The 25,918-nt window shown below is 51.1% G+C and overlaps 2 protein-coding genes across 17 annotated transcripts in view; one reads left to right on the top strand and one right to left on the bottom strand.

Annotated features, from left to right (window-relative positions):
* The window catches only part of DENND1A (DENN domain containing 1A), a 150,238-nt gene extending 148,186 nt beyond the window's left edge, over positions 1–2,052 (top strand). For all 4 annotated transcript variants that reach the window (XM_064393754.1, XM_064393753.1, XM_064393757.1 and 1 more), the window contains one exon: positions 6–2,052. In XM_064393754.1, coding sequence (XP_064249824.1) covers positions 6–1,292 — 1,287 coding nt within the window. In that variant the 3' untranslated portion in view covers positions 1,293–2,052. The remainder of the gene's footprint in view (positions 1–5) is intronic.
* A 4,266-nt stretch (positions 2,053–6,318) lies between these two features.
* Positions 6,319–25,918, bottom strand: part of CRB2 (crumbs cell polarity complex component 2) — a 54,216-nt gene continuing 34,616 nt past the window's right edge. For all 13 annotated transcript variants that reach the window (XM_064393743.1, XM_064393749.1, XM_064393742.1 and 10 more), the window contains 10 exons: positions 25,670–25,809; positions 25,065–25,247; positions 24,084–24,197; positions 14,955–15,893; positions 13,608–14,164; positions 12,599–12,764; positions 11,320–12,187; positions 10,406–10,522; positions 9,853–9,979; positions 6,319–7,502 (listed from right to left, as the gene is read on the bottom strand). In XM_064393743.1, coding sequence (XP_064249813.1) covers positions 7,275–7,502; positions 9,853–9,979; positions 10,406–10,522; positions 11,320–12,187; positions 12,599–12,764; positions 13,608–14,164; positions 14,955–15,893; positions 24,084–24,197; positions 25,065–25,247; positions 25,670–25,809 — 3,439 coding nt within the window. In that variant the 3' untranslated portion in view covers positions 6,319–7,274. The remainder of the gene's footprint in view (positions 7,503–9,852; positions 9,980–10,405; positions 10,523–11,319; positions 12,188–12,598; positions 12,765–13,607; positions 14,165–14,954; positions 15,894–24,083; positions 24,198–25,064; positions 25,248–25,669; positions 25,810–25,918) is intronic.

The following is a 25,918-nucleotide window of genomic DNA, read 5'->3' as shown; positions in this document are numbered from 1 at the left end:
TGCAGAGAATGGATCTTGGTGTGTCTGAGAGGAGCAGGATTGTGCCTAGCATGAAGCTGTCCCACCCTTACAACAAGCTGTGGAGCATGGGCCATGATGATATGGCTATTCCCACCAAATATTCCCAAAGCTCACCCGAAAGACCCTTGGCTGCCCTGGGTAACATGCCCCCCATCAGCAGGAGACCCCAGAGCAGAGACAGTGGTCTGGCTCCTGCAGAAAAGGATGAATCCAGTCCTGCCATTCAAGGGAACATCACCATTCCCAGGCCACAGGGACGAAAGACTCCAGAACTGGGGATTGTGCCACCGCCACCAGCACCCAGGGCTTCCAAGCACCAGGCTGCAGCTGGGTCAGCGGAAATCCTCACCCCTCATGGGCGCAGCCACTTGGTTTCAGATCTTATCCCAGAGCCCTTTGGGGCTGGGCACGTGTCCTTGGAGCCCGAGGTGCAGCAGTCTGTGGGTGCCTCCTGCCAGCCGCCGCAGCCGCCGCGCGGTGCTGCCAGCAGTGCTGAGCTGCTGCAGCCGCTGCGGGTGAGGACGGAAGGTGCAGGAAATGAGAGCGAGCTCCTGCTGAGCCTGCTGGACCCGCTCAGAACCACGGCCTGGCCACCCAGGGCCCCGCCGGGCTCGGCCCCCGCGCCCGCCCTCCGTGCCCTGCCAAGTGACTTGGTGCCTCCTGCAGCTGCAGCCTTTGCCCAGCCCCTCGGCTACCCTGCCCCTCTTCCTGCGCCTTTTCTGCAGCCCTCACCCAACCCGTTCACCCAGACACTGCCAGGAGCCCTTCCAGTGTCCCTGGTGAGACCCCCGAGGGGCTCCTTCACCCCCTCCTTAGGTCACGCATACAGCTCCAGCTTCATAACCCCCACTGCCGGCTTCTACCCAGCACAGAGACCTCAGCCCCACATGGCCACACTCTCCATGCCAAACCTGTTCAGCCAGGCTCCAGCTGTGCCAGCAGCTGGCTCCTTGCTCCTACAGAGCCACAGCCCTTCTCCCACCAGCTCCCTCCAGCCAACGTGTCTGGGTGGTCCCTCCAAACCCCAAACGTTACAGGTGGGCCAGCCCAGCACAAAGGTAGATCCCAAACAAACCCTGGCTCTTCTGGCCAGTGAACCCCCTCTGGTCCCTGCCAGGCCAGCCAAGGGCTTGGAGTCGGTGTTATTGCCCTCAAAATCTGAGGAGACAAAAGATCCCTTTGAAGATCTGTTAAAAAAGACCAAGCAGGACGTGTCACCCACACCAGGTAAGGTGGAGCAGCTCAGAAAGAGATGGGAAACCTTTGAGTGACACGCCCCATGGCCTTGGTGTCCTTTTGGAAGTGACATAGGGATTTTTTGGTTTTTTTGAGCCAGCATAAAACCAAGCATTTCTTTTAAGGAAGGCTGAGCCAGGAGTGCTGCAGGACCATCGCTGAGCTGCAACTCAACACGAGAGCTTTTTGCCCACAGGTCAGAGTCCCCAGTCCCTGACACTGCTCTCACTCCCTGCCACCAAACCCTGGGATTCCTGCACTGACCAAAGCGTGAGGGGAGGTGGGTTGGGTTGGGGTGGGATTTCCACACACAGCTTTTCAGGCAGCACTACTGATGCACAAGTTCCTCCCTGCCTGTATTTCCAGTCCTTGGCACACCTGGAGCGTGACACAACCCTGGGTTCATTCCTGCTGGGTTCATTCCTGCCCCTGGGAATGGGGTCAGTTTTTCTGGCATTACACAGAGCTGCAACGTTTTGTTCCCACGTGCAAAGTGCAGCAAAGCAGCCCACAAGTCACTGAACTGATCTGTTGGTTTCTTTTGTGCTCGTTGAACCCCAGCCATGTGCTGTCACATGGACTTTGGTGGCACTTTTGGTTCCCCCCACCCCGAACACCAACAGCCAGGGCAGAGTTGTCACAGGCCTGGAAACCACAGCACAGAGCAGCTGCTCAGGGATTGGTCCTGCATCTCTGTTGGGAAACTGGAAACACCAGCAATTGTTTTCATTTTTTTGACTTTGTTTTGTTAAATACATCAGAAAATAGAGGCCATAAAGAGTATCCTAGTTCTTATATATGTGTATCTTAATATTATCTCTCAATATTATAAATTGCAGTATATGAATGGAATGTAACAATATCTTACTTGATTATTACAAAGAAGAGAAGAGATGTGGGGTATCGAGGTTCCCAGCTCCTGAGTGCAGGTGCAGGCTGGTGTCCTGTCCTGGTGTCCTGCTGTCCTGCTGTCCTGGTGTGCTGAGGGCAACTCTGGAGGGGGTCTGGGGGATCTGGGCCCCGTGGCCTCGCCGCAGCCCCGGGCTGGCCCCGCCTGGCACAGGGCACAGGGCACAGGGGCTGCCAGCTGGGTGTGCTGAGCCCCCGCTGGTCTCAGACATTTCACACGAGCCCCAGCATCCCCAGGAAAGCTGCTTCTGATCATTCTGTTTCACTTCAGTGGTGCTTTTTTGGTTTGTTTTGTATCTGGGCCCACTCTGGTGTAAAACCTGTCACTCTTGCAGAGGGAATCACATCACCATTGAGCCTTTGACAAAGGAAATCATCTTGGACACATGAGGAAGTTCTTGTAAAGCTTTATCTGATTTCCAATGTATCTATTTTATTCATGTTATATTGGAAGTTTTCTTACTCTGGGGAATGGGAATGGCTGTCTCTGTGTTCGAGTCTGGGCAGTACAAAAGAAAAATAATATCTGAAATGCTGCTGGCTTTGGGAAGACCACAGTATTCCAGGAATATTCTGTTTCTGTACAGTGCTGTTCCTCTGACAAGCCATTCACTCGGATTTGTATTTTCTTTTTGTGTTGAAAGACAGATGGGTTTAGTATTGAATAGTAAAATATTTAAAGCCTAAGATACCAGTTCCATTTTATTTGATAGAGTTCAGAATAAGTATGGTATATGTAATTCAGTCTGGCATTTCAGAGCTCCTTGGCTGTGAGCTGGATAATAAAACTTTCTGGGCTGTGGTGGATGTGCATGGGCACTGCACAATCCTGCTGTGCCAAGCAGGGCTCCTGTCTGAACTCAGCATGTCACACAGTGACCACCCACTGAGGAGCCCACCACAGCTGCTTTAAACCACTCAGGAATTCTGTCCCTCTGCAGGTCATTTCCATCTCTGGTAACTTTGCTCATATTTTGGACCATTTGCTAAGTCAGTTGGGGGCAATGAAGAGTTTTAACACCCATTTTTTCACCCTTCACTTTATTTAGCACCTCTGAGATCCAGGAGGACAAGGGGTTTGTGACTTCTCTCACTTCTGGAGCAGGGTTTGCAGGTTTTAGGGGTTTCTTGTAACAGGAATTGAACTATCCTTAGAACAGGGATTAGAATTTGGGGATTTTTTTGTCTTATTTGAACTCAGGAATGCCTAACTTGATTCTTAGGACACAGGGGGAAATAGTGCCAGGTGTAAACAGCTGAACCAGCTCTGCTTCAGCCCTAGAAGGAATTTGGATGTTTTTATTAATCCAGTATAAAAAGTGTTCCTGGTCTTACTCATCAGTGACCTTATACTTGACTTTGTCCATGTTCCTGTGTTTGGTAGCACTTTGCTTATTTACAGCTGCTTCCTGCCACAAGAAACAAGTTTCTTTTAAAAACAAACAAACAAGACAAACCTCTTGGAAGCTTGTGGTGCATCTGCTGCTGCACAGGAGCTGAAAGTTCTGCACACAGAGCCCCTTTCCCTCACTCCGGTCTCTGCTGCCCACAAAGGCAGGGACTGGTGCTGAAATGCAGCTCAGTGAGGAACAGAGAGCAGAGCTCCCTCCCCTGGTGTTCACAGCTCTGTCCTGCTGCTGGGCAAAGTGCAGCCTGGCCTGGCTCAGGGCTCTGGCTGTGACAGATCATCCCAAAATTAATCCTTTAACCGTGGAGAGCCAGCAAAGTCTGCAGCTGTGCAGGGGGTGTTTGCAGACCACGATCAGCCATCCAGACAGCAAGGTGTTCTTCAGGGAAAAACAGTCACAAGGCAACAACCAGGTCTCTTTTTAACCAAATTTTACTGTAAATTTCTTTTGAAGGACATTCTAATTATTTACAAATTATAAAATTTACAATTAAAAAAGAAATCAGGATCATAATCATTAACTACAGCAGTCCAGTTTTGTGAAAAAATATATTCAAAAATTAAATATCAAAAGAAAGTTAAGTTCATTATTGAAAAAACCCCACCTTCCATAAATTATTTTGCAGAAATGCTCAAGACACTGACAGAGTATTTGAACAGCTTTGCTAATACTGGCTTTGGGTGCTTGGAGTGCAGCCCTGAGGAGCTGCTGTGGTTTGTACCCTGAGGGAGCTGCAGAGAGCTCTGGGAGCAGGGGCTGTGTCCAGCACCCTGCAGGGCCAGGGCGTTCTCAGCCCTGCTGGCCTCATTTCTGTGCAGAGGAAACACCAGGTGTGGAGAGGAGCGAAAAAGAATCAGGACCTGCCCTGGGCTGCTGGGGTAGAGGGGCAGAGCCCCCAGAGCCCTGAGCCCCCCGGGCTGCAGGGAACCACAGCTGCCTTTGCCTGGCACCACAGGGGCCCCGGGGCTGAGCCCCTGCCTGGGCCAGGGAGGAGTTTGTGCCAAGCAGCCCCAGTGCCCTGGCACAGCTCTGCTGCCCCTGCTGTGCACAGAGCCACAGGAAAACTCCTCACCTGCTCCCAAAGCCCCAAGGGAGCGGGCAGTGCCACTGGCTCTGTTCCCAAAGTGCTGGACTCCCAAAAGAGCAGCTGGAAAATGCCCAGAGCAGCAGGGACAGGAGCAGTGCCAGCAGAGCAGAGCAGCCACAGGCTCCCACCTGCAGCCTGGGCATCTCTGGCACTGCCAGCTCCAGCTGCCTCCAGGCACAGCTGGCATCACACCTTCCACTCCTCACTGCTACAGGGAAACTGATCTTACAGACAAAATGTTGTCTGTCTCCCACTCCTGCTTTTCCTGTTTTCTAAACTTTTCATTCTCCTGTCAGCAGCTGCCTGCTGCAGCCCTGTTCCTACACAGACACATCTGTTCTGAAACGAACACATGAGCAGTAGTTCCCTGCTTCTCCCTTTGCTTGGAATTACAGAAACATTTACAGCTACAGTAGGAAAAAAAATCCAAAAGCAGAGCAGAATAAATAGCATTTTCTTGTGGCACTGAGCTACAGCGGGCAGGTTCCCACTCTGATTTGTGATAGTATTTTGGAGATTAAAAAGCAGATACTGTTCTAAAATATTCCTTATTGATAGTTGTTGTGATTATCCTGAAACACTAATGACTTTAGGCCTTACCTGACCTGCTGTGCTGCATTTCCTTCCACAGCCTCTGCCACATTAAGCTAAAGAAGAAAGAGCACATTGAACAGCTAAAACAGTAACACAGGAGAAGCCAAGCCACAAAATCAAACCCCTTTTTAGTGCAGAGAAAAGCAGGTGCTGTGTCACTTACACCAACCCTCATTTGGGTTAAAAGATTGGTTAACTGAATTCCACTCTCCTGTACCAGCAAGCCCAAACCTGTCAGTCCAGAGAGGTCACTTCTAGAACTCTTTCTTTCTTTCTTTCTTTCTCCCCCTCAGCCCAGCAAGTACCACCTGATGCTCTCACAAGGGTCAGTTCCATGGTCCAAGCTGGATCAAACAATGTGGAAATGTCCTCCTTTCACAAAGGTTAAACTGTAACTGGCACCTCAGGATCAGAAAGGCACTTCAGATATTCCCGTGGTTTGGTGTAGTCTCAGGGAAGGCTCCAGCAGCCATGTCCAGTACAGCCCAGGGGGATTTACTGCCCTGCCAGCTCTGGCCCAGCTGGAAGGGCAGCAGCAGCTCTAGGAAGGATTTCCCAGCACTCACTCACCTGGCTTAGCCTGGCAGAGCAGCCACAGGCATGTGTCTTTTTGGAAAAAACTTACTATTCACATTCTTTCTGAATGCAGTGGTTCAATCCCGTTCACTGGAGCTGCCTCGGGTGCTTTCCCTGCTGCCTGCAGGAGCAGGGCCCAGCCGGCTCTGGCTGTGCCACAGCCCTGTCCTGCCTGCTTCTGTGTCCCCCTGTGCCACAGCCCCTGCCCCCTCCCCTGGCCCTCAGCAGGGGGTTCTGCTCCCCAGCCCTGCCGCTATGGCTGCCAGAGCAGTTTGCCGGGAGTGCCGTGTGGGATGAGCAGCCCAGGGGCAGTGCCAGGGGCAGGGGCCGGCAGCAGCCCGGGCTCAGGCCGGGCAGGGCTGGCCCCCCCTGCCCTCGGCCCGGGGCAGCTCCGGGCGTGACCCCGGGCTCAGATCAGCCGCTCGGTCGGGGGCATCTTGATCACGTTCCACATTTCCACGCGGGCCCCGTCCTTCTCCTGCCGGCTCGGGCTGTAGGTTCCCTGAGTCGCTCTCCTCCTCTTCATGGCAATGGCCGTGGCTACAGCCAGTGCGAGAAGCAGGGCAGCCCCCGCGGCCCCGACTGCTCCCACCACGGACGAGTGGCTGAGGTGCGCCCACACTCGCTGCTGTGGTAGAACACGGAGTTACTCAGAGCTTCCAGCAGGACGCAGCTGCAGCTCACAGCCCTCAGCGCGCTGTGCTGGCAGCGCTGCAGGGCAGGGCTCCCCCGCCCCTGGCCCCTCCCTGGCCCAGGGAATGCACAGGGAATGCACAGGGAATGCACAGGAGGCTGGTGACCCCTTTCCTGCTCCCCTCTCCCCTCCCTGCACACCCCAAGTCCAGCATCCAGCAGCTCCAGCACTGGCCCAAGCCCCCGGAGTCCTGCCTGTCCCTTCCCTGCATGGTACCCATGGGAATGTCTAACAGCACCATGGCATTCCAGGCTGGTTTGTACAAGGATTTTGATCATTCCTGACAATTCCCTGTAACACAGGGCTGGCACAGGGAGGTCACAGCTGCTGTTGCTGTTGAAGACTGAAAACCTCACACACCTGAGGTGAGAGAGTTTGAATGTTTTTCAGCTGTTGACAAAACCAGAGCAGAATACACAAACCAGCCACGACCCTCCCAGCTCCTGAGGGGGACTCAGGGAGCTGAACCTGCCCAGGTGCCTCAGGTCACCCTGCCTTGGAAAGCAGATTTAATGTGCCTGGGAGGGGACAGGAGCCAGAGCCACCTCAGCTCCTCTGAGAAGAGCGATGGCCAGGGCAGGGCAGGAGGGAGGGCAGAGGCTCCCCTGGAGCCGTGGCTGCTGCCCGCGGTGTCCGTTCTTCTGGGCGGCCTGAGGGGAGCCGGGGTGGGGCGGATCTGCCAGGGCTGGGTCAGCCCCAGCCCCAGCCCCAGGCAGCCCCTGCGGGTGCAGCTCCTGGCACGGCAGGCCTAGATCAGGCGCTCTTCGGGTGGCACCTTTAGGACACTGTCCATCTCCAGCCGAGCTCCGGCCACCTCCTGCTGGCTCGGGCTGTACGTCCCCTCGGACTGGCGCCTCTTCCTTGCCGTGAGCACCATGAATATGAGAGCAATGCTGAGGAGCAGCACAGAGCCACAGGCTACAGGGACAGCTACTTCAATTAGTGGGGAGGGGAACAGAGCACCTGGAGTCCCTTTCTGTAAAAGAAATTAATGGAGAAACAATGAAACCCCAGTGGTTACAATAACTGCAAAAACTGACCAAAATGGTCAGATTAGAGGGAAAAAGGGTTTTAGAAAAGCAAAAAACAGCACTTTTTCACAGCAAGACAGCCCCTTAAGATGTAAATGCCAGTTTACTCAGCATCTACAGTGGGAGTCTTTAAAGGTGCCTTCTTACGAATATCAGACTAAAACACACAGGTGGCACTGGTAAAGTTGTGACCAGTGTTCCAAAAAAAACCAAACAAAAACCAAAACAAACAAACAAAAAAACTCCAAAACCAAAAACTTTAAAGTTAATGCAGAGTAATGTGAATTTTCAGTAACCCCAAAAAATTTCCCCAAGCAGGGGACTGATACTAAAAAAAAAGTTCAATGATGCCTTAATGGCAAAGCAGAGAATTGATTAAGCTGTTAAACTGTGAAACAATTGCAGAACTTGCAGCAGGAAGGGGCAGATGTTGAAGAGGTCAGTACATGCATGGGAGATGGAGATGATAAAAAGCCCAAGTAATGAGGAAAGAAATGAGAATTCCCTAGATTCTGGTGGAGTCAAGGATGGCATGGAAGACAACAACATAACTAAAACAACTGTGGAATTTTTGTCATGAAACAAAAAAAATTAAAATTACAGTAAGCTTAAAAATAAGATATTCCTTACTGCTAACCATGGTATTGGCCACCTTAGAGGTAAAACCAAAATAATTCAAGATGGATTATTTACAGCTTTTTGATGCCATTCAGTCTGTGCTCAAGTCACAGAGCAAAGAAGGAACATTCTGGGGATCTGGAAGCCCTCTGCCCTTTTCAAACGCCTGAAGTCCAGGGGGATTCCCTGAGCCTGTCTAAAGGCCAGCGCTGTGTGGGTTAGTCCAGACCATGCGGGTTAGTCCAGACTGTGTGGGTTAGTCCAGACCATGCAGGGTTAGTCCAGACCATGCGGGTTAGTCCAGACTGTGTGGGTTAGTCCAGACTGTGTGGGTTAGTCCAGACCATGCAGGGTTAGTCCAGACCATGCGGGTTAGTCCAGACTGTGTGGGTTAGTCCAGACCCTGCAGGTTAGTCCAGACCCTGCAGGGTTAGTCCAGACCCTGCAGGTTAGTCCAGACCCTGCAGGGTTAGTCCAGACCCTGCAGGGTTAGTCCTGCACCTCCAGCAGGGCCCTGCAGCTGCCGCTGTGGGAGCAGAGAGCAAGGGGAGCTCAGCTGAGCTCCAGCTGGCCCTGGTGGTGCTGGGCACCATCCCCAGCCCCTCCCTGCCCCACCAGGGCCTGGCTGCACAGGAGGGAAGGAAAGAGTGAAGAAAAGCAAGGGGAGGGAGATGAAAATGAATACAAGGAATCCACAGAAATGTCCTGGGACAGAGGAGATAGAGATGCCTGAAGGAGTCTGTGCATGCAAACTGGAAATGTCAGGGTGACCTTGGCACGTGCATTAGAGCCCTGGGTAACAGCAACAGCAGCAAACCCGCCTGGCACAGAGCCCCTTCCATGCAGGATGGGTTAGTACATTCCCAGGTTACCCAGAAGCTGCCTGACCATGCAACAGCTTCACAGAGAAAGCAGAGAGGGAGCCCATCTCCCCCAGGAAGGATCCCAGCCCCACCCAAACACTTGGATTGTGCACGGGGAGGGCTCAGCTGGGCCGGGGCAGCAGCTCAGGGACAGGCTCAGCTGTTCCACACAGCCCTGAACACTCCTGGCCTGACTCTATCCAACCTCCCTTCTCCAAACATCCATTTCTACTCAGATGATCTTTGGAGAGGGAAGGTGTTTAGTAACTCTTATCCAAGATAAAACACCAAATCAAATTCCACTCTCCAGGACTCTGGGTCAACTGCAGGAGTTGGATTTTTGTCCAAAGAGTTGTGAAATCTATGGAGATGTGCAGAGACAGCCCCAAAAGCCATATGGCAGCACATGCAGATACTGAGGAGCATTTACTGCAGTTCTTTATATGCTGGAGGCAATAAGCAGCAGCACTGCAGAGAAAAAAAAACACTCGGGATTCCCCAGCTGTGCCTTAGGCAGGACAGGAGCAGGAGGAGCCCCAGCGGCGCCCGGAGGCCGGGTCAGGGCCGGGCCGGGTCAGGGCCGGGCCGGGTCAGGGCGCGGGGCCGGGCCGAGCCGAGCCGGGCTGGGCCGGGGCTGGGTCAGGGCGCGGGGCAGGGCCGGCTCAGGGCCGAGCCGAGCCGAGCCGGGTCGGGCCGGGCCGGGTCGGGGCCCGGGGCTGGGTCAGGGCCGAGCCGAGCCGGGTCAGGGCGCGGGGCAGGGCCGGCTCAGGGCCGAGCCGAGCCGAGCCGGGCCGGGCCGCGGGGCGGTGCTTACGTTGATGTCGCAGCGCTCCCCGGTGTAGCTGGCGCTGCACACGCACTCGTACCGGTTCTCCGAGTCCTGGCACGTGCCCCCGTTCTGGCACGGGTTCGGGTCACACTCGTTTATGTTGATTTGACAGCTGGGAAGGAAGAGTGTATTAGAATTGTCATTGTGCCATAGAACACAAGATCGTCCAGTCCAAAAAAGCCTCTTTTGTTTGAGAAGCGCCCAGTGCAGCTTCTCCAGGTGCTTTCTCTGGAGTCAAACAACTCGAAATTGTCCCCTGTTCACACCAGCCCTCCTGTCGTGGTTTCTATGGGACTGAGGCCAGCACAGGTCTCCAGCACAGCTGGCGTGCTTGAAAAGACTCAGAAAGCAGTTCTTGCTACACAAACTGTGTTGGCAGCTGGGTGATCTGAAGCCTCCCTCTGCTCCAGCAGCTCGTGCTCCCATTAGGAGCAGCTGCTTGACTGGCTCAGGGACATGGAGGAGGGTGAGGCAGTGGCCCTGCTCTGCCACCCACTGAGATCAGGACTGCAGCTCTGGGTCCCAAAGCAGCACTTACTTCCTTCCAGTGAAGCCAGGCCTGCAGGAGCAGTTGGCTCCCCAGCTCTCAGTGATGCACCTGCCCCCGTTCAAGCAGGTGAAGTTCTTGCCACACTGCTGAGGGGGGAACGGCCACCTGGGGAGAGCAAGGGACAGCCTTTAGAGCACTCGGGGTTTGGGGAAGGGCAGAGGGTTCTGGGGCTCGGGGGGAACGGGGCTGGCGAGGCTCATAAACACAGCCCTTGGTATTTCTGGGAAGGAGTTTGACATAAGTGACAAAGGGAATAGTCTCAGAAATCATCTGTAACATCAGAATATTCCTTGGATCATGCCCTGGGAACAGACAGGAGCTCTGTCAGTGCTCAGACAGGTCTGTTCTTGCTAATGAAAATATAGGTAGGGACAGGACACTGCTGGAACAGTACAGCCAGGCCCCAGGAAGGATAATGCCAGTACCAGGTAACTGTCTGTCCCAGCATGCAGCAGGAACAACAGGAAAATCATCCTGGATAGATCAGATAACTGAACTGCAGCCATGTCAGTATTTGACTCCATGTTCCATTTGAACTGGCACAAAATGTTGTTTAAAATCAGCATAGGAATATGGCAGACGGGAATCAAGTCACAAAGAAGGACATCTTGGGGAGTGCTAGAGGGAAATGACAACAGGCCAGAGTATGTGCCCTTCAAACAGCTCTGAAAGGTAGCACGGGATAACCCACATCAAAAGGGAGGATCCTTATCCTGTACGAGGCTGAACCCCTGTCAGTGAGGGTTTGGACCTGCACAGCACCTTCCAAGTCACAGCAGGATTTAGGTTCTTTACCTACGAGATGCTTGCAATGAAAAATTTTCCCAAAGTGTCCCAAAGTAAAAGTCCAGTTTATCTGGGAGTTGCTCTGCCCCCTGCATCAACCCAGCCCCAGCACTTACTCGCAGCGAGGCCCGGAGTACTGAGGGGGGCACCTGCAGGAGTATCCATAAACGCCATCCACGCAGGTGGCTCCGTTCAGGCACTGGTGCCGCACGCAGTCGTCCACGTTGATGTCACACCTCTTCCCGATGAAGCCCCGGAAGCACTCGCACTGGAAATCTGCCACGGCATCCACACAGTCCCCGTGCACGCAGGGGCTGGGCTGGCAGTCGTCGATGTTGGCCTGGCAGCGCTGCCCCGCCCAGCCCGCGCTGCAGCCGCAGCGGAAGGCGTCGAACAGGTCCTCGCAGGTGCCGCCGTTGAGGCAGGGGCTGGAGGCGCACACGTCGGCCCCGGAGCAGCCCAGCCGCACGCTGCCCGGGCCGGCCCGCCGGAACTGCTCGGCCTGCGGGTACGGCTGCTGGGGCGGGAAGGGCAGGAAGAGCCCCCCGATGTGCACCCGGCCCAGGCAGCCCGTGAAGTTCTCGGCCAGAACGACCGATGCGTTGTTCTTGAGGAAGTCCAGGCTGCCGGCGCTGCCCCGCAGAGTCACGTTCACCGCCCCGTCCAGGCGGAGCAGCCAGCGGGCCCAGGGCGCGAACGGCTCCTCCATGGACACGGAGACGCTGTGCCAGGCCCCGTCCGTGACGGGCTGCGCGCTCACGAAGCTGACGCCCTCGATGCTGTTCCCACTCCTGATCTCAACAAGCAGGGAGGAATTCTTAATGGCTACCTGGACAGAATCCACCTCTTCCACAGCCCGGAGCAAAACAGCATCTTCATCTCTGGTTCTGAAGTCCACGTGGAGGCTGCTCAGAGTTCTGGTCACTGACGTGTTGGTGGTAAATTCTATGGCAGCATTACCATCAAATGTTGCATTGGCCAGACCTATAAATAAAGGGGGAGAGCACGAGGGATTTCAAAGACAGTTGGTGTCCTGTTTGAGCCAGACCAATGGCACACCCCTGGCAGGTTCTCTCCCTAAGAGCCCCTAAGCTGAGTGTGAGCAGGATTACAGGCGAGCTGCTGGCAGCCTTAAAGCTCTTCCTGTTTACAACTGCACCTCCTGTAATAATATCCAGCTCTCAGGCAGCAATTTTTACTCCTCAGCTGGTGTCTGTCACACCCAGGGTGAGCCCACAGAGCCCATGCTGCCTGCAGCAGTACCTGGGCACCACTCTGTGCCCTCCTTGCAGCATGTGTTTGTATTGTTTTCAGCAGCACAAACTGGGAACATTGATCGTAGACAGGGAATGGGGAGGGGTTTTACCAACACACAAGCAGGGGAACAGAACTTACACACATATCCTGCCACAACATCTATGCAGGTGGTGGCTTCAGGACATGGGTCACTTTCACACCAGACTTTCTCTTCACAAAATTTCCCAGTGAAATTTGCTGGACAGCTGCAATGGAAATCATTCCAAGTGACAATGCATCTGCCACCATTCTGACATGGCTCAGACTGAAAAACAAAACAGGGGAATTTAGGGGCACAGAAATTCATCTTGAGGTCTAAGAGAGTTTGGCAGAATTGTGACAATGAAGATGAGCACAAGCAGCATTTGAATCAAGACTAGAGGGAAATGGAACAATTACTCAAGAGCAGTGAGGGAAGCACAAGGGCCTCTGTACAAGAAATTCCTGAGCCCTGCTCTCCCCTGTGCACAGCACTGACCAACAGAAACTCCAGCAATCTGGCAAAGAGCAAGGCACAAAAGCAGAGGTGGGGAATGGAGGAAACAAACTGTGATGCTCCCAAGAAGCTCACCAAGTTCTGTCACCAGAAGGACACCCCTAACACCACAGGTGTGACAACACTTCAGAGCACCACAAGCAAGAAGGGCAAGATCAGGGGGTTTGGCCTCCCCATGACCAGGTGTGGCACAGAGAGCCAGGCTCTGACCCACAGGCACATGGAGACAGTTCCTTCAGCTTCTGTTGATGAAATGGCAGATTCCTGGGGAAGGGATTGTTGTGCAACTGGAACAGGATGAAAGGAGGGGCTGGCAAGATTACAGGTTAGGGAGGGGAGTCTGGAACCTATGTGGGCTCAGCAAAGTGGAGATGGGCAGCACAAAAGCCACTGCCCAAGTTCTAAAAACCACAAAAACTACAGGGGAGCTTGAGAAAACTCAGTGTTTAAATCATATGTAGCATACTGAGTGAAGTGGGAGCACAGAGAACCATGTGTTCTTCAATACATCAAAAACCTCCTTTCTGGTATCAGCAACATCAGACTTTTGTGTACTAACAGAACTACAATGCACCCCTGCACACACAGAGACAAACACAACACAGCACATACCTTGCAGGTGTCATCAGAGATGCAGCCGTTCACAAGATTTCCAGTTTGAGTCCTATTGAATTCTTCTGGCAAACTGTCATTCTCTGCCTGGAAAAACTGTATCTGGTGGCTGTTGATTTGGATGTCCTGCAAACAGCCCTTGAAACAGCCCCCCCACAGCTCAGCCCTGCTGGGGTTTGGGTGTCCCCCAATGAACACTTCAGAGCCAGCAACCAGGGCTTGTGCTGGCAGCTGCCCCAGCTCCACGAACGTGTCTGACTGCAGGGCACCAACAGAGCCTCCCTGGAAAGACAGGGCTATCAAATGTCTTCTCCCATCAACCACATTCCCTGGAAAGGTCACAGTGTCCGCAGGGGACGTCTCTATGCTCAGCTGGCCATCCCTCAGGTACAGGGTGAGGCAGGGCCCTGTCCCATTGCAGACCTGCAGCAACAAACCGTCGGGCTTCCGGCTGCGCAGGAAAAAGGAGAGGTTGAAGTTTGCACCAAGGCTGTCAGAAAGGGTGAAAGAGGCAAAGCTGGTGGAATTCTCTAGGCCAAATGTTGCTGCTGGGCGCTCTGGAAGAGAAAAGAAACAAACTTCAGCTCAGAGATAAAGGGAATGCAGCTGGCACAGGGATGCAGCTCCTTAGGAATGGGGCAAAGGTCTCTTCTCAATGTTTTCTACGTGTGCCAGGGTAATTAATGATGCTCCTCCCCACAGGTCTGTGACACTAAGAAGTAGGTGAATGTGTCCTTGCTTCTTCTGGAGAGCACAAATTCAAATCTCCAAGTAGCATGAGAGTGAAACACAGGTCTAACAGAGTCCTTGCCAATCCAGCAGATTTACTCAAGGACTTACTCAAGCAACTCAAGATACAGAGTTGCTTTTAAAATCTGTAAATTTGGTAACAGCAGTGCTTGTCATATTCACACTACTGCTCAGAAGAGTTGAAAAAAACCCCAATACTAATACAAGCCTTACAGGAGCAAAAAATGCAAATAGATACAATTTTAACTCAAAATTGCCAAAGAGCTTCCTTCAACAAAGCAATACATTCCTATTCATCCTCAACTCAGAACCTCAAGATCAACTTTTCACAGTAAAACAACTTCCCTGCTTCCCTGCATTCACACAGATCTGTTAAAAGATGAAGTGAGAGCCTCTGGCTCTACCAGGAATAACCTGCACCACAAAAATGACAGTCATTCCTGCAGGAGCAAACAACAGGAAAGGGATCAATTAGGATTTTATTCACAAAGGCTTTTGCTTTATTTTTCCCCCTGGTCAAATAGAAAGTCCTGTTTCCAGAGCTAACATCCAAACTTCCCCAGTACCTGTGAGCTGGCAGCTGTCAATGGCACTTACCATACGAGCAGGCTGGGCCCCCATAGGGCCTGGCACAGTCACAGCTGAAGGTGGCCCAAAGGTCCACGCAGAGCCCCCCGTGGAGGCAGGGCTGGGAGAGGCACCACTCGGTGCGGTCACAGCCCGGCCTCGCCGGGGACGAGCCCCGCAGCGCCAGAGCCGCCGGCAGCACGGCCTCGGCGTCCACCCGCAAGTCCTGCAGGCAGCCCACAAAGCCTTGCTGGCTGCGGGTCTTGTTGGCCAGTGGATCCTCAGCACCTCCAATATAGAGATTCAGGAAGGCTTGTGGGATCACAGCAGTGCCCGCTGGGACAGGAGAGCTCTGCAGGCACACCCCGGCCTCACAGGAGCCATGCCAGAGCTTCAGCTGCACCGCGCTGTGCACAACAACTTCCACTTCATGCCACTGGCCATCATCCACTCTCAGCCCCTGCAGGAGCAGCGGGTACACAACATCCTCCCTCTTCAGCTCTGCATGCAGGATGCCATCCAAGAGCTCCAGGAACAGGTACTCAGCTTCATGGCCTCGGTAAAAAAGGACAGCGCTGGGCAAAGTGGTTCGGAAGCGGAGGGACATGCTGGCTCCTCCTGCGCCCTGCCCGCTCTCGCTGCTCTGGGGCAGCTCAAGGAGGAGATACCCTCTGGAAGCAAAGGAAAACGTCGTTGGTGTCGAGCATGTGGCATCATAGAAACCAGGCTGGCACTGGCACAGGTGCCCGTGGCTCTCAGCTTGGTAGGTTGGGATGCACAAGGCCTCGTTTTGGCAGTCGTGCGTCTGGCACCCAGTGAGCTGGACAGAGCAGTTCTTCCCTCCCCACGCAATGCCATCCTGGCCAGGGGCACAGTGGCAGGAATAGTCAGCAATGCCATCCTCACAGACAGCTCCATTCTTGCAGGGACCCTCCTCACACTCATTGATGTTAACAGCACATTCCACACCTGTGAAAGAGATTCAGAGATGGGATCCCACTGTGGCACTGGGACGCCCTCCCAGAGCCTGCTGGGCACAGCCCCCCCAGCTCTCTCCAGGGAGCAGCTGCCAGCAAGGAGCCCCACACCCACTCAGAGGGTCCTGCTCACGATGCAAGAGCAAGAAAACCAAACTTCTGTGTCCTCCCAGCTGCTGTTTATAGAGCTTTGGCCTGTCAGCCCAAATCCCCCCACCAACTGCTGCCCTGTCCCAAGCTCAAACCCCACAGGCAGTCAATGTGCAGAAGGTATGGAAGAACCCAAACAGCACAGACAAGGAATTCATGCTTTTTTCTTAGTAGATTTGGTATGTTGAAAGGCCAGGTAGGTCTATAGATCTGACTGGAGCATGTTCCAGGCACCAGTGTTGCAGACAGCAGTAAAATGGGAAGTTACTGGAAAGCCCCAGTTAAAAAAATGCAATTCCAAGACTACCCACCAGTAGTAAAACTCACAAAACCCAATTCATTACCAAACAACAAACACAACATGCTCCACAGGCACTCTGCCATGCTGGCACTAAGCTGATTTCAGTTCTGCCCAGTCCTGCAGAAATGAACTGGGTGAGGTTCACTGCTGTTCTGTCTCCTGGCAGCACATGGATCCCAATGGGGCTCAAGTAAATTAGCAAATCTGGCTAATGAAAATCTGCTGTCATTTTCCTGAGCATCCCAGACTGACAGAAGAGCCCTGTTCACTTTATCTAGCCTATAACATTGGTTTTCACTAATCTTCAGAGACAGTCCCACAGATAAACCAAGCATGGATTATCCCAATCTAATAGCATTACACCCGATCCAGCCAGCAAGCACAACGAGGGCAGCAGGAAGAAAAAGAAGGAATTCACACACAAAGGAGGGGAATCAAAACACAAAGGACATTTGGAAAGAAAAGCCACTAGACAGAATGTGCATGTCAAAGAGATTAGAGAGCTGCCTGGAGCAGAGAGATGAGGGGAGATGGGGCACTAGGAGCACTGGAGCTGGACTTGATGTGTGATTAAAAATAAAAACTTAGCAAAGACACAGGTTCTTGAATATTTGCAGTGATGGTTTGTCCCCTGAGCTCTGCAGAGAGATAAGCATCAGCTTCCAGCTCCAAACTGTCCAATTGTGCCAGGGTAGGGACAGAGCTCTGGGAAGCACTGAAAGAGAAATACAAGGCTCTAGTTCTGCAATTTCCAGATGTGCCAGAGCTGTTCTGTGAGAAACAGTATCTTCAGCACAGCCCTCCTGCTCTTACTGCTGGGCTTGCTCAGCAAAGGAACAGCAGGGACAGAATTAAGATTGCAGCACAAAGCTACGAAGGAAATGTGTTGGAATAAACAGAGTGTCAGGGACATCACTGGGCCTGGAGAATCCCAGACTGGGAGAAGACGGGTGGGTTTCCTTGGAGGGCTCTGCAAGCTGCAGGAGGCAGGTCTGCAGTCAGATTTAAGGGGAGAGGCTGCTGAATAAGGAAAGAGGTTTGGTACAGTCCCAAATCCTCGAGATGCTGCTGTTTCAGATCAGAGTTGCTGATATTTACCAAGACAATGAGGGGAAGATAACATTGGTTTGGATAACAAAAGGAGAGATGCCGTGAATTTTTGCATTTCTGAGAAGGCTGGGAGGCAGGAGAGGCCCTTTTTCCCATTCCACATTCCCAGCCTGAGCAGGTCTCAGCTCTCTGCCTGGGCTGTTCCTGCCCCCCAGCCCCCCTGCCTCACACCTGGGGTGGGTGCACAGCCCAGGCTGGGGCTGATTAGACACCAGGCTTTCCCAAGGGATGCAGCTGGTTTGATTTCTCAGATTATTTGTTTGAAATGGGTGAAAAGTAGATTGCACAAGAGCTCTAAAAATCTGGCTAATGAAATTTTTTTTCCTGGAAGACTTACTAAGCAGTTAGCTGGAGCTACATCACTGCAGTTTCCAAAAGTACAGATCATTTCCTGGATATCTGTTATTCCAATCTTCTCCAGGACATGGACAGTTGTGTCATTGCAGACCCACTGGGAAGTAGATATTAAGAAGTTGTTCAACACTAATTGTTTTTTCTAAGAGCAGCATAGGCATCCCTTTTCAGGTTTATTAAAAAAAAATAAATTGGGGGATGTGACTGTTCAACAAAAACAAGTAACAAAACCAAGTTATTCTCCTTGTAAACAAGTAGTACTCTCCTCTGTTTGCTCTAAATTTCACAGTTGAAATGTTTACTCCACCAATAGTAAAAGCCACCAATCTGATTCATTACACCATTAGGAGACTTTCAAACGTTTAATGAGTTCCTTATCTAGTTAAAGACTAACAATAGCAAAGCAGTGGAACTTGTTATCTGAAAATCAGACAAGTGGTATCTAAAAGGCTGTATCTGGAGTCAAGGATTGCAAACATTCCCTTAATTCAGCAGGGTCTGAGGTAACAGTCCCAGGCCACAAGGACTGGGTCAGAAACACTCAGAAGTGGCTGAGTTTTCACAGCCTCCAGTATATTCAAATACAAATCCTTCACCACGCTCAGTGTTACTGCTGTGGTGGGAACAGTCCTGTTTTGTAGATGCAAGTGGGATTAAATCCACACAGCTCAGCACTGCCTCAATGGAGGGAATGATTTACTGGCTGCTATTAATAAGCAAAGATTCATTGTACACAGTGTAAGAATCATATACTTCAACAGATACATAAAATGTTAAAAGAATAAGCACAAATGAAGTGAAATATTCTAATTTAGCTGTCAGATATCAAAAAACCTTGAAGGACAAGGTCTGTTCCTTGAAACACGGGAGTTCAGCAGGGCTGCCCGGCCAGCACCGCCCTGCCCTCTCCTTAAGGCAGCTGAATTCCTAACGACCCTTCCCTGCTGCATCCTAATTAGGGATTGTATTATGATTATCAAAAGGGAAAAGGAGGGAGGAAGAGGGGGTAGGCAGAGAATTAGCCTCAACAAACGGACCCCGACACAATTATATTTGCACAATTACTGCCATTTCCATGGCAACCCCTGCTCTGCCGCTCTCCCGGGAGGAGCTGGGGAAGGCTCTGACCACCACAGGGCTCGTCCGAGTTCCAGCCACCAAACCTACTTCTCAATGAGGCAGCTTTCAATCAAGAAAGGAAAAAGGACAACTGCAAAAAGCATCAGTAAAAAGCCAAAGTAACGTTTCCCAGCAGTAGCCCGTGTGCCTCCAGAGCTCCCCTGGGCACGGCCGGCTCTGGCACTGCCCCGCAGGGCACAACTGCAGCACGGTGACCCTGGAGCTGCCAGCCAGACCCGTGCAACAAGGAAATTCCTCGCCTTCAAGTTTCCAAAACAAAACTTTAGGTCTCTTCAAAATAAAACCATTCTTCCTTTCTAATCAATTCTGGTTCCTCCTGATGCCTCCAGGCACCACCGATCACACAAGCAGCCCCTGCTCCGGGCAGGCACACACAGGCAGGACACACTGCAAGCACTGTACACATCTCATTACCTGCTAGCAGAAAAACTCCCTTCAGGATCACGCCAATCAGCACAGATTTCATGGCCGACTCCTTGTGGACATTGGTGACAGTAAAGGGAAAAAAAAAGGGGGTGAAGGGGGGGAGGGATGCCAAAAAAGGCTGGGCTGAGAGGGCAGTGTGTGCAGGCGCTCGCTGGTGCCAGCCCCACGGAAGGGATTGCAGCGAGAGCCGGGGGAGCAGAGCCCTGCCCTGAGCCAGGTCTAATCCAGCCCGGCCCTGACCCTCCCAGCTGGCCCCTGTCCGTGCTGACACCAGGAATGTGTGCTCCCAGCATATTCCTGCTCCGTGCCTCCCGCAGTGCCCAGCAGTGCCCGCAGCCCCAGCCCAGCAGGGCAAAGCCAGCAGACAACCCCCTGCCCCTGCTGCAGCCCAGGTGAAGCTGCCAAATTCCATGAATAAGGCCAAATGTTCTTCTCACAGGCTAAGCCAAAAAGCTGCATTTCCACCACTGTGCAATAGCTAAACCATAGGAACAAGGGGAGTTCCAAAAGCAGAGTGAACCTGGGCCCTGCTGCACATTCACTACTGAGGGAATCAGGGTCCATCAGGCACTTTTCCTTCTCCCTGTGATCTGTGAGCACAGACATTTCCACTCTGCTGTATTCACTAAGAAAAGGTTTTAATGACCATGGGTCTGTTTCCCTGAAGTCAAACTGGATGGAAGGAAATTCCCTGCATTATGCTGAATGTACGGGTTCAGACACGGCAGTACATAATCAAAACTCTCTCTTTTCCTCATTAGCCACCTTACTAAATTAGTTGTTGCAGTCTCCTTTTTCCACCATGGTTCTGGAGTTTGTTTTTAGTTTGTTTTTTAGTTTAGTTACTTTCATATCTCAAAATTTCTGGAGGCAGAGTTGTATTTTTGTGTTGTAAGGACCCAGAGAAGTTTCTTATTTCTGTGGAGAAATGTTATCTGAGAGCCTTTCCCCAAACTTGGAGTCTCTATTTGTATCAATGTCAGGTCCAAGCAAACAAAACCTCCCACATGTCACTGTCTGGAATCTCCATTAGCAGTATCACTAAGATATTTTAAAAAGCGTTCCAACAACTCCCCTAGCTATTTCACTTTTGTAGTTTTACTCAGTCCAAACATGCCAGTCACTTTTACAGATACTTAAGTGGGAGGGATATAGTGAGTATTTGTTTGGAGTCAAAACTTCTCAGATAGCCACAGAGCTGTGCACACACACAGACCTATCCCAGCAGAGATTTGGAACATTATCTCTGTTAGCCACTTCTGTTATTGTTCAGGAGAAAACAAACAGGCAGTTGTGCACATTCAGCCACTACTGCAACAATGAAGTGTAACAACTGTGAAAACTGCACAACATTCAATGTCTTCAGAAAGATGCCTATTTTGGTTTATGCACCCACACATTTATCTCACATACACACACAGAGTCTACCTGGACACTGGAAATCCATCACACCCCATGCACCCAGCACAGATTCTGCTCTCACCTGGCACCAGGCACAAGCAGGCTCTGGACTGCAGCACTCACAGCCTTCTGATCAGATGACAGGGGAGTCAAAAGGTCTGATTAACATGGAGCTGTCATCCAGCAGGGAGAAGAAACGTGGAGGGGAGGGGAAGGGAAGGGGGGGAGCTTCACCAAGGGCTGCCTAGCTCCCTTCAGCTATATTTACCAAAAGGGATTTGGTTGAAGGTGGAACAGGCCTCTAATCTCTTTAATATCTTAACCTTTTAGCTGCCCTTGCTCTAGAGGCTCCATCTCTAAAACAAATCTGACTTAAGAAATACCTGCACAAAAAAATTACATCTATCCAAAGGTGGTTAGAAGGAAGAAGCATCTCCCATTTATTTCCTGACCCATGACCCAGGAATTCAAGCCCATTTGATCTGGGCTGGCACCCTTACAGAGCCACCATTTATAGCTGCTGCACAGAAGGTTTCTACTTCTTCAGGGAGACAAAGACATTATGGCTGAACAAAGTGAGATGGTCAATAAGCTCTCCAATTATACTGGGACACATTCACACCACATCACCTTCTGATTTCTCATGAAAGTAGAAGTGTTCCTCAGCCGTGCACAGGAGAGCTCAGAATGCTCCCATGATCACAGGGTGCCAGTGCCTGGGGCTGGGTGCCTGTGATGGCAGTGCCAGCTCGGCCCCCCTCATCGGGGCTGCCCAGTGCCACAGTGCCAGCTGCAGGACACAGCCTCTTCTGCCTGAGCACAGCTTCAGTGGGAGCACTTAGGCCATTTAAAAGTTTTTAAAGAATGAATGATCCAAACTTCAGTGATAACATTTTTGCAGGTTAAAAATCAGTGTCCATGTCAAATGGAGGTATCTGTCTTTTTCTAGTCCTGGCCTAGCCTATTGCCTATAAATACCTGATGGACTGAAACCATTTCTGAAAAAAAAAAGAATTCATTTTGTTGGATTTCTTTTCTCCCTAAAAGACATATTTTTCCTAATATGCTTTGTCTCTTGACCACAGCTGACAATTTCCAAGAGCATGCAGGATTCCCTCTCCTTCGCACCTCATTTAGTACCCACGCAATTTTTTGATTCATACTTCTTGTATCCTCCCAGGGTACCTATATCCTCTGCTAAAGCACAAACCTTGTGCTGAACAGACTCTTCAGGACCTGCTGTGCTGTTCTCAGGAACGAGGCACCACTTTTGCAACAACTCCATTTCAGAAAGAAGGTTCATCTGCCTGCACTACACAGAGAGCACTGAAGCAGTTAATTTGCAAAGAAGGAATTTCTCCTGACTTGCATTGTTATCCCAACACTCCCCAAATTCCTCAGACTGAAGAAGCAAACACACAGAAGGAACCCCTGCAGCCCCAAGAAAGCATTCTTGATCAGAGTAGCAAGTTCGCTTTAATCAGTGGAGGCAGCTTAAACCCAAGTTCATGGCAGATCTAAGCTGCCACAGAAATGTGTTTTGAAGAGAAACATTATGGGAAGCTTCACAAAGTTGTTCTGTGATCCTAATATGAAGTAATAAGCTGTTTACCCAGCATGACTGTACTGGGATTAATTGACAAAGGAGGGGAGATTAATTGCTATTATTTCCCTGTCAGCTTCACTCCTCCACACGCACTCACTGATCTCACAGACTGCTCCCAGCCTTTGGCTGTGTTCATGTGTCAGAACTACCTCAGCTGAGACAAAGTCCTTTACCAAAAGTCATATCCAGAAGAGCAACCTGCTTCTAATCCCCTTCAAGTACTAATGAACCCAAATTTGATGCAACAGAATGAACTCTAGCACTCCTTTGCCCATCAGCCCATGTTTCTGTCAGCTTTTCTGCCCATGAGCACGCTAAGAATTGGAAAGGATTAAAGAGATCTGCAGTTTGGCAAAGTACAATGAAATTCTGAGCTCTGTGTGGGTGCTGGGGCACTGCAGGAGGAAAAGAGAACAGGACACAGATGTGAGTGGGAATTGTGACAAGAAGGATAAACTTTAAACCATCTCTTTGGACAAGATCTCAGTTCAGAGTACAGCATTGTAACTGCCCAGAAAGCAGCGATAACGAGCTTAGATAAAAGCTGATTTTCAAAGGCCTCATCTACAAAAGCAAATTTGTCTTGATCTGGCCTAAATTAGCAAATGAGATAGGCCAGAAAACCCCACAAAAATTCAGCCCACTTACAAAAGGTGTTAACTAGAAGCTGATTTAACATTCTGGGAATGAAAGTAACAGGTTTTCCCAGGAAAGAGCTGGGCAGAATTAAAACAACACAGCTCAACCACTGCAACCACAGAAGGAAAACAGAAAATTTTCCCATGCTATAAACGCCTGAAAGAGCCTCTGGAACGTTGTTACCTGCTGTTGCAACCTAAGGAATAAGGTTTTCTTCTGGCTTCAAGTGTTTCTTTTTCCCACGAGATGGCAGCCTGGTAACACTGTGGAGAAATTACCCTCATCTAAAATCCAGAAATCCAGGATTGTGCTGGGATCACATTTCTTATAAACTACTCTGGTGTTAAATTGCCCAACGCATTTGGAATTTAAAGATGAAGAAGACTGAGAACGATTTTTTTAAAGAAAGATGAGGTTTAGTACCAGTTAGCAGAGGACCTTCCCAACAGGGCTAACACTCACCATCTCACAGATTCTCAACCAGCAAACTGAACCCTTAGGGTCAGGCAGGGCATTTGGGGAAGATTCCAGACTCCTCATTCCCTTGTAAACAGAGAAGGCTTCCTTTGCTCACATCACAAAGACCTTTTGACCTCCTAACATAGCAGATCACTGCTTTCAGCCAAAAATGGCTGGCTCTTATCATCCCAGGGTGTTAGTGAATGGAGATGTTTTACAGATGCTTACGTGCTGGTGAGCCAATCTGTTACAGCCAGTACAAACTGTGACACTTAGAACGTTAAACATCCTTATTTAAAGGCTGGTTTTCTATATATTTCCTACACAGAGAAACCCCCACAGTTCTCCCAGGTAACTTTCACTCCAGGATACAGATGCCCTGGATACTCTGATCTTTATGCAGTTGATCTTATGTCTCCAAATCCAGTTCATGGCCTATCAGCTTACTTGCCTACATTCACACAGCTTTGAGCCCTGAACTGCACACTCCCAGCCCAGCTCAGTCCTGCCCTCTCATCCTGCAATCCCGCAGCCAGGCAGCAATGCAGCAGTTGAACCAGGAGGCTCTGACTCCAGCCACCCCTTCCCCAGGTTACCTGAATAACCAGGTGGGCACTGACAGAGGAAGCCATCCACCAGGTCGTGGCAGAGCCCTCCGTTCTGGCAGGGCTGCGACTCGCACTCGTCGATGTTGGTAAAGCAGGTGTCCCCTGGAAGGTGGAAAACAAACACACCTCAGAAGTGCACTTGTGCAGCAGTGAAACAAAAATAACAACTGCAGTCATAAGTTTTGCACTTCTTTCACCTAAAAATGGAAAAATAATTCCTTGAAGTCTAGCATGTCTGCAGACACTGGCACACAAACACCAGCACGGAACAATGGGGACAAATGAAGTATGAAATGATTTTCCAGTCTCAAACACTGGCAAGATCAGAACTTCTGAACCATCCCCATCTGTGCAACAGTGGACCAAACACTCCTATTTCTCCCATAAAATAATAAAGTATTATTGTTTATGCCTTCCCACTAGGGGATTTCCCTAGCTGTTAAATCCAGCATTTTACACATATCTCCAGTCCATGGAAAGGGTGGCATTTCAGTGGCACATCCACAGAGCTTCTAGCTCCAAGAGCTCCACACCAAGAAACCCCTCTTGTCCCACCATTTTGATTATACAGTTGCTGCCATGAGAGTAGTCTCACCAAGAAAACACCTAGAATAGTAAACTGTGACTCCAGGGAATTAGCTTCCTCTGCTGAGGAATTTCAGAGATATCCCTAGGGACGAATCCTGCCATATGCATGAGAGACTGAGAGAGGGAAAACACCCTGGCACCTGCATGGCCACAGGGCATTCATGGCAGCATGGCAAAGTGCACAGGCTGGAGACAGTCTTGGACAGGGAATGACATTCAGCTCTCTGTAACAGGAGCAGAAGCACATTCCTGATGCATCAGGCTGCCAGCCCTCTGAAGTACCAGTCCTTAAGAGATTTCTGCTGCACAGATAACATTGCCCATCTCCTCAGAGAGCAGCATCACCCAGTGCAGAGGATGAACACTTGCTGTGCAGCTCACCTGTAAAGCCTGGCTGGCACTGGCACAGGAAGCCAGCTGCCTGGCTGTAGCTGAAGTTGCTGGGGAAGTGGGGCTGTGTCCCGTAGTGGGCAGGGTTGGAGCGCTCCAGGCACAGGCCACCGTTGTGACAGGGCTCTGTCACACACTCATCCACATCCTCCTCACAGTCCTGCCCAGTGTAACCTGCCACGAGACACTGCTGTCAGCATGGTGCACAACTTCACTGGAGATCAGCTCCCAAATGCCGTGGCTGACTCAAAGGAGGGAATAAGACCCCCAAATCTCATCTAGCAGCGAGTCCCTTTAATTTCTCCACTATGTAAAATACAGGGAACCAAAATCATCAATTTACAGGAAAGCATCACCTCATGATAGAGGAACTCATGATGGAAAATGTCAGAAAACAGAAAGAAAACTTTATGGTTGGGAATCAGGGTGATTTTTGCAGGTCAGCTGGATTTTGGGATGACCTGTAAAGGGCAGCAGTGGAGCCTCACTACTCCAGACAATGAAAACTCTCAAGGGGCCATACAGTCTGGTCATTAATTCTCTACTTCTCCAACACAGCAATCAAGCACGTGCTGGAGCAGAGAGGCCCAGCCCACCTGGCCAGCAGGCACAGCTGTAGCCCTTGGTTCCCTCCAGGCACGTGGCACTGTTGTGGCAGGGGTCAGAGGCACACTCCAGGATGTCCAGCTCGCAGTGGGTCCCCTCAAAGCCGGTGTCACTGCAGTCACAACGGTAGCTGTGGGGCACCAAACAGAGCAAGCATCAGCTCAGCCTTGGACAGCAAAGCCCGGGTGAGGAACGGGCAAAAGAGCTCAGCTGTCAATGTCACACCCCTTGTGTTCTCA

Source organism: Passer domesticus, chromosome 18 (assembly GCF_036417665.1).
Source record: "Passer domesticus isolate bPasDom1 chromosome 18, bPasDom1.hap1, whole genome shotgun sequence".
Classification (NCBI taxonomy): Eukaryota; Metazoa; Chordata; class Aves; order Passeriformes; family Passeridae; genus Passer; species Passer domesticus.
This window is presented reverse-complemented; position numbering and strand designations above follow the sequence as displayed.